The sequence below is a fragment of the Egretta garzetta genome, unplaced genomic scaffold (assembly GCF_000687185.1).
Source record: "Egretta garzetta isolate BGI_Z169 unplaced genomic scaffold, ASM68718v1 scaffold88, whole genome shotgun sequence".
Lineage (NCBI taxonomy): Eukaryota > Metazoa > Chordata > Aves > Pelecaniformes > Ardeidae > Egretta > Egretta garzetta.
Genome location: NW_009260408.1, coordinates 1,103,079 through 1,110,320, shown reverse-complemented (window position 1 = coordinate 1,110,320; position 7,242 = coordinate 1,103,079). Strand labels below are relative to the sequence as shown.

The 7,242-nt window shown below is 42.8% G+C and overlaps 1 protein-coding gene across 9 annotated transcripts in view; it reads right to left on the bottom strand.

The window, feature by feature from the left end:
* Window positions 1–6: 6 nt before the first annotated feature.
* LOC118452780 overlaps window positions 7–7,242 on the bottom strand; it is a 40,800-nt gene continuing 33,564 nt past the window's right edge. For 7 of the 9 annotated variants that reach the window (XM_035898979.1, XM_035898984.1, XM_035898982.1 and 4 more), the window contains 3 exons: window positions 5,238–5,343; window positions 3,178–4,149; window positions 7–2,411 (listed from right to left, as the gene is read on the bottom strand). In XM_035898979.1, the coding sequence (XP_035754872.1) occupies window positions 2,356–2,411; window positions 3,178–4,149; window positions 5,238–5,343 (1,134 nt within the window). In that variant the 3' untranslated portion in view covers window positions 7–2,355. The remainder of the gene's footprint in view (window positions 2,412–3,177; window positions 4,150–5,237; window positions 5,344–7,242) is intronic. The other 2 variants (XM_035898980.1, XM_035898981.1) reach the window with 2 other exon arrangements.

Here is a 7,242-nt window from a genome sequence, read left to right as displayed (position 1 = left end):
GAAAACCTTTGGAAAGAAGAAAGATAAAAAGAGAATTAAGGAGAAGGCAGTGATGCAGCTGAAACTGGCTCAGCCAAGTGACTGGAAGAAACTGAGAGGAACACACTGCTGGTAGTAATTGCACATAAGGAGAAGGCAGGCTTGGAGTTTATATTACAAAATACCACCAGCTTAAAAGAATTCCCTATAGGATAATGCTTGTGTGTAAGAACCAATCATCTCAAGAATTTCACTGATATTGGTAAGAACTGAAAATTCCAACAGAGAAGCAAAGGGCATTTACAAGACTCCAGATGTGATCTACAGCTCAGGAAACCTTTAGGAAATCAACACTGAAAAGGTTTTCCTATCTTAATGTGGTCACTACTCCAACTTCCTTTCAAAATGCAAGAACCATTTCCCCAATGTAGGACCCTGCACAACGAGCAGGGTCAGGAACTGTTCCCCAGAACGACAAATAAGAAGGGAATGCATAGGCAGAAAGAGCATTTAATTTGGGCAGAGATCACCCAGCTGCTGTATGCCACTGGGATATACAGCCATGGCAGTAAAATCCCAAAGGGAGTGAGAAATAGGAAAAAAGAGCTCTGTGCAACAACCTCCGATGAAAAGGTCGTTACTTGAATTGACAGAGCTGTAGCACTAACATTTTCTAGCAACATTTTTCTACAATTTCAGAATTTTGGCTGCACTACACTTTCCATGGAAAAAAAAAATTATGGTAGTAACATTCGTAGAAATAATTTCTGATGCTTTTTAAACATAGGTAATAACTGATCAGTCTCACAGAGTTTTAAATTAAAACTCTGGCAGACACCCGTGGTAGAAAATAACAGTTTTCCCCCTTAAGAAAGAAGGTCTACTATGTAATTCAATGGATCAGTGTTGTGTATGGCACAACTACTGAGTCTATGCCATTAGAAACTTCTTAAACCCTTCAGTAAGTATGAGAAGGAGAAATGGAAACAGTGAACAGGAATGAAACAGGAAAGTGGGTCTTTTCTGATGCACAAGCAAAACAATTACAGAAGAACAACTTTAGGGAATTGAATTTTTACACTGTCATTAATTGCTTTGTTGCCTTTGTGTTACAATTCACATGACAAGCTCCAAAAAGTTAATGAATGCAAAAAGATACGTGACAGCTCATGAAGAGTAACCCTGGATTAGCACAAGTATTGACTGCAGAGACAGAAATACTTCAGGTGTGGGTGAGGAGGAGAATGACAGTCCACAACACAGCAGTGAAAATGAAAATGGACACTGGGGAGTAAACCGTCTCACTTTACTCCTTTTCTTTAGCCACAGATAAGCTGGATTGGATTATATGAAGTAGACATCTAAAGCTAGGCATTCATAGAATCATAGAATGTTTTGGGTTGGAAGGGACCCCTAGAGGTCATCTAGTCCAACCCCCAATGAGCAATATGGCTTACCAGTGTGGGGAAAAGAAAACACAAGCATGGACCACTGATAAACATCACAAACTAAGTATTTCTCAGTTAGCGTGTCATTTTGATTATTTATTTTTCCCTGTTGTTTTATCTGATTGCCTAATAGGTTCTACCATTTCTTAGTAAGTTTTTGCCAATAGAAAGAATCAAGAATTTTTATTTTAGTACGGATCAACCAAATGAGTTTTTAAGTTGTTTCGGAACCATTTCATTCTAAACAACATGATTAAAAAAATCTGCATGTATTTCACGTCTCTTTTTACTGTGCAAAAATGAAAGCAAGTAACATGCCCTGTGACACACCAGTCCCCTAGAACAGATTCCATTTTCCTCATATAGCATCACATTAAGACAGAGAATACCTTTGTTGTCACATTCTCCTTTCTTTGTCTAAACAGAAATGTAGTGTATCGGTTTCTAAAAATATGCTAATTATGAAGCCTTAAGTTAACTGAACTGGGCCTTACATTTGTGTTAAGAAAAGTAAACCTGTATGTTCATGCAATGGGCCTGTATTTTCAGTGAATTTTCTTCCTAAGCAGATGACATAAAAGTAAACCTTTCTTTTTTCCCCGAGCTGGGAAGGGTGTTAAAAGGGTTATTAGCTTTTTGCTGACAGAATAACATTAACATATTTTCAAAAAATAACAAAAGATTTTTTCTGTAATATACTAAGATATAACAAATACATTAAAAAAGCCTAAACAAAATAGTATGTTCACCTCCGTTATGTGCAAGTTTGTGTTCCAGCTATATTTCACATGTTAAAAAATTAAACCCTACCTCCCTTTCCCCTTCCAAACCCAGTCAAACGCAGAATTAAATGCAGTCTCTTTCCTGGAAGCCAAGAGATGGAGATCCTTGAATCTGTTCACATTTCCAGGTCAGCTGTTGTTGCTCCTTAATCTTTTCCTCTAGTTTCTACTAGCACATTGACTAACATCTGAATATTTAGTTCTAGAAAGGAGAGATAAAAACATTTAAAGTTACTTCAAATAAGACAGCAGAGAGAATGTTAAAATGAAAGTTTAACTATTAACTAGCTAGCTACCTAGTTCATTAACTAATTCTAGTACCATAAGCATAGTTTGCATTTGCCCGCTCACACCCAGTGACAGCTATACAGTAGCATATGCCCACCTCCCTTTAAATCTCTCTTATAATCTATTTCCTAAGGAGAATATTTTATTTTTAATAGGATATCACTATTTTTAACATTAAGGAATGTTTCTACCATAACTGGAAAAAATTGTCATGTAACAAACCAGCTCTTCGACGTTTCTCTTCTGTTATCCCAACGTGTTGGATCCGTTTGGAGTATCTTCATCTATTATAATGCCATCCAAGTTTGGTTCTATATGCATTCCAGTATTTTTTTTCTTTATGCCAATATATTCCCTCCCGATAGTTGCCACCCCAACAGTACAGACCCTGATTATGATACAAGATGCTAGTTAGCATGATGGCCTAGGACAAACCTTTCGATTCAGGAAATCTCTGTGCTATCAAAATTTCCTCCCACTCACAGCTCTCTTTAGTTGCCAAGAGGCAAAGTCTCCTCAAAGAGGCAATTAATGCCCATCTTCAGCTGATACAGTTGAGCAAAATGAACTCAACTGCTCTGAACAGAGTGTGCTATCTCTGCAACACATGGTCTCCTGCTTACATTAAAGGAACTATGTTGATGTAACTCATTTTACATGAAAACTAATCACAATCTTACTTTGAAGTGCTGGATAATATGGAGCCAACTGTTTGAGCATCCTGGTCATTGTAGGTATATCCTTCCCTCGTAGTCTATTCAAAATGTTGGGAGCAAGACCAACAGCATCTTCATCAAACATCTTATCTGAGCTTTGGAACGGCTGGTAATCTCTGTACGAACCACTGCCAGAAAACGAGTACTGATGTGAACCCCAATCGTTCCTGTAGCCTGAGTTCCGATGTCTGAATCCTTGACACCTGGATTCCTGGTTCCAGCTAGATTCCTCGTTCCAGCTGGACTCCTGGTTCCAGCTAGAGCTCTGGTTCCATCTAGAGTCCCAGTCCCACCTCGAGTTCTCATTCCACCTCGAGTCCTGGTGCCACCTGGAGCCACCTCTTCCTGAAACAGCAGAATTTGCAGAAAATGTACAAGTATCCACAGACTCATCATTCTCATAAGAGGAATAGCTTTGCGAAGGATAGTTCGTGGAGTATCTTCCAGATGAAGGATATGAGGCAGAATTGGGATAGGGTAATCCTTGATTGCTTAGACTCCTTGCTTTTAAGCATTCTTGTTGATTCCTCCAACTTGTACTTTCCCTGCCATATGAGATTCTGTTATCAGAGAGCTTATTTCCTCGCACATCGTTGGACATATATTCTGCCGAGTACTCACTCACTGGACTTGTCTCGTAGGAAGAGGCCCCGCCAGCTGAGTTACTGCCAGAAGCCGATCGGCTGAACTGTCTCAGCCATTCACTGATGCCACTGGCAGGACTTCTAGTCTGAAGAGCAAAAGAGTCCCTGAGTGCAGACATCGTTGCAAAGTCATTAGGTCTTAGCCCATAGGAAGACGATCCATCACCTGTTTGGTAACTGTATGAGTTAGCAGGAGCAAAAGAAGCATCTGCGGAACACTCTTCATACTGAGACAAAAAGCCTTGATTCCAGTTACAATTTCCTGCATACGTAAATGAATAAATAAATGGCACTACTAATTTGTTAAATGCAACTGGTACAATCGTTTGCAAAATAAACTTAACTCGGTATAAGCCCCTATTTTGCCTGACTGTATAGATATGGTGTTTAATGCATATTTGCTGTGTTAGCAAACATCAGTCCTCATTCTTTGACCGCATTTGTAAAGCTGAATAAAATTAAAGAATAACAGGAGGGGGACAACTGACTCAAACCAATTAATCACTTGAGCTAATACATCATCTGAATTCAACCAGATTTGCTTTACTGTCAAAGCATCTTAAAAATCAACCGGTGGAGTTACCATTTGAAAGCCTCTCAAGTAGCATGTATTTAAGAGAGCTCACGGAGATCAGGATACACTAATGGTATAGAAGAACAATTCTAAGTAGTAAAGCTAGCATCTCTCAAGAAGTTAACATCTTTGATTAATACATGGTGGTAGCATCACGTGCTCTTAATCCACCGTGGATATGAAATAAAACAGGTTAGCTTAAACCATAAGATTTCCTGTCAGTGCTTGTTTTCTGATTAAAAATGTATCAGTTCTGCAGTTCGCTGGGGGGAAAGAAAAAAGGTTTACAAAATTAAAGCCTGTAAATCATCTAGACATACGGCCAATGAAAAAGTTGCCAAGACTCTACTTTTGCAGTTCATCCTTACTGCACTTCTTTTCACCTTAAGATTTGTGGGACGTAGAGGGGGGCAACTACTTAGGAGGCCAGCAGTCTAAGGAAACAAGCTAAAAATCTCTTCCATTGTATCCCCCAGCGGGACTGGTACATTCGCTTTCAGTGTAAGAATGGCAAATACTCCTCTGAAGATACCCTGGCATGCCAGCCTTCACACTGAAGCCAGGCAGGTGTCACTGCTTGGATTTCCGATAACCTCTACTGCTGTAATACTATTCAGTGAGAGAGAAGTGTTCTTAGACCGTCAAGGTTGAAGTCATTAAGGCTTCAGAAAATGAGACCCTGAACTGACTCAGAGAGCAAAGACACACACCAAAGCAGCACTATGGCTGGCCATAACAGTAAATTTTTGCTATCTGTGCAGCGTTAAGAGTAGACTTAAACTGGTAGAACAAAGTGTCTAAATTACCTTTGGATTTTCCGTATGGCTTATAGTGTTTTGGGATGCTTTTCCTTCCTGGGAATTCACCTTGAGATATTGACATCAATGGCCTCAAACTGTTAGTATAATTAACCTAGATGAAGCAAAGGGTCAGAACGTCAGTTTTTAAACTCAAATCTTGAGCATTCCAAAAAAAAAAAAAAAAAAACCAAAACCAACAACCAACTTCAGTACAATTTTAGGTGACAGCAAACTCCATATGAAGGATGTGGTGTTTTGTTGTACACAATTACCACATTAAACCACAGTTTTCAAAAGTATTATTTGGAAGAGGTACATGTCTGGAGAACAGAAGGAGGTGTCCAGGGAAAACAACACCAAGTTTCAAAAGTCTTTACCTTATTGCCCCATATCCCTCAATATCACCTGGCTAAAATATAAAACTAGGACATGTGGGCACAGTGTAACCACCACCAACAGTCACTCACAGAGGCCATCAGCTCTGGTGTAGGCACGTTCTCCAGCGGGGCAGGGGATCGTGCCATACAGGTGGGGCTCCTGAGCCAGGGAAACCCCAGGGGAGCACAGAGGCCCCTCACAAGAGCGGCTGACAAGGCCTGGGTGGTGACAGGAGTAAGGGTGGCCACCCCTGCTCCCACAGAAGGTAGCCCCAGGCAGGGCAGTGAGCAGGCCATGGTGCCCCGGTTTGTGCAGGAGGGTGCCTCTTCAGAAGAGGATCATTCCACCAGCCAAGTGGGAGACTTGAAGTACACATAACCCAGCAACCAGGCACCTCTCAATGACCCTCGGCACAGGTCAAGGGCACTCATCCTACCGGACCCTCAAGGCAGAATGGTGGGCACTTCTCTGAGAGCAAAGGCTGTAGCTCCGCTGGGGAGTTCGCACCATCTACCCCAGCAGTGGCCAACACCTCCACCCAGATAGAGCTGCTGAAGGGAGAGGCTGCGGTGCAGACCTCAGGCTGTAGGAACTGCCCAGACCTTTCTTCCTGGGGCAGGGACAGGTGGCAAAGCTGCCTGCAGAAAGTGTGCCCAGGCAGAGGACCTCCTGCAGCAGGCAGCTGAGCTGCAGGAGGCAGTGAGAAGGCTGTGTAACACTGGGGAGGCTGAGAAGCAGTTAGATAGTTGGTTCCAAGAGCAATCCGCAGTGAACCCACAGCCCATGGCCAAACAGCCAAAAACTCTCCCAATGGCACACACAGAAGGGAGGGGGGCCAATTAATGCAGAAGAATGGGTAGTTGCAACAGCAAGGACCAGCAGGAGGAAGAGACTTCCCCTAAAGCCTGAGGTGCCCTTGCAGAACCGCTTCACTACCCTGCAGACATTAGAGAGACCACCACATCAGGAGAGAAGCTGGAGCCGAGTAAGGCAGCCTGGTCTGCTCCCTGTATAACAACCAGCGCAACTAAGAAAAGGCGACGGGTGATACAAGTAGGTGACTTTCTTCTGAAAGGTACGGAGGCACCCATTTGCCAATGTCACGCACTCCTTAGAGACGTGGGCTGCTTACTGGGGGCCCGTATCAGGGATGTCACCGAGAGTCTACCAAGCCTTGTCCAGTCCACTGACTATTATCCGCTGCTGTTGTTTCATATGGGCACCAGTGATACAGCCAGGAGCAGTCTGAGGAGTACCAAGAAGGACTACAGAGCCCTGGGGGTGGCAGTAAGGGACTCTGGAGCGCAGGTAGTTTTTTCGTCAGTCCTCCTCGCCAAAGGGAAGGTGTTTGAAGGGGCCAGTCAAATCTGGCAAATCAACAAATTACAGGACTGGTGCCACAGCCAAGGGTTTGGCTGCTTAGATCATGGGACTCGCTTTGAGAAACCTCATCTACTAGGGGCTGGTGGGGTCCATCTGTCAGAGAAGGGGAAAAGCATCTTCAGTCATAGGTGTGCCAGGCTGGTGAAGAGGGCTTTAAACTAAAGTTCCTAGGGGAGGGGAACCTCAATCCATCCCACTCCTACCAGTTTGATGCCAGTGCCAGCAATAGATGCCTAGAACCTGGAAAAGG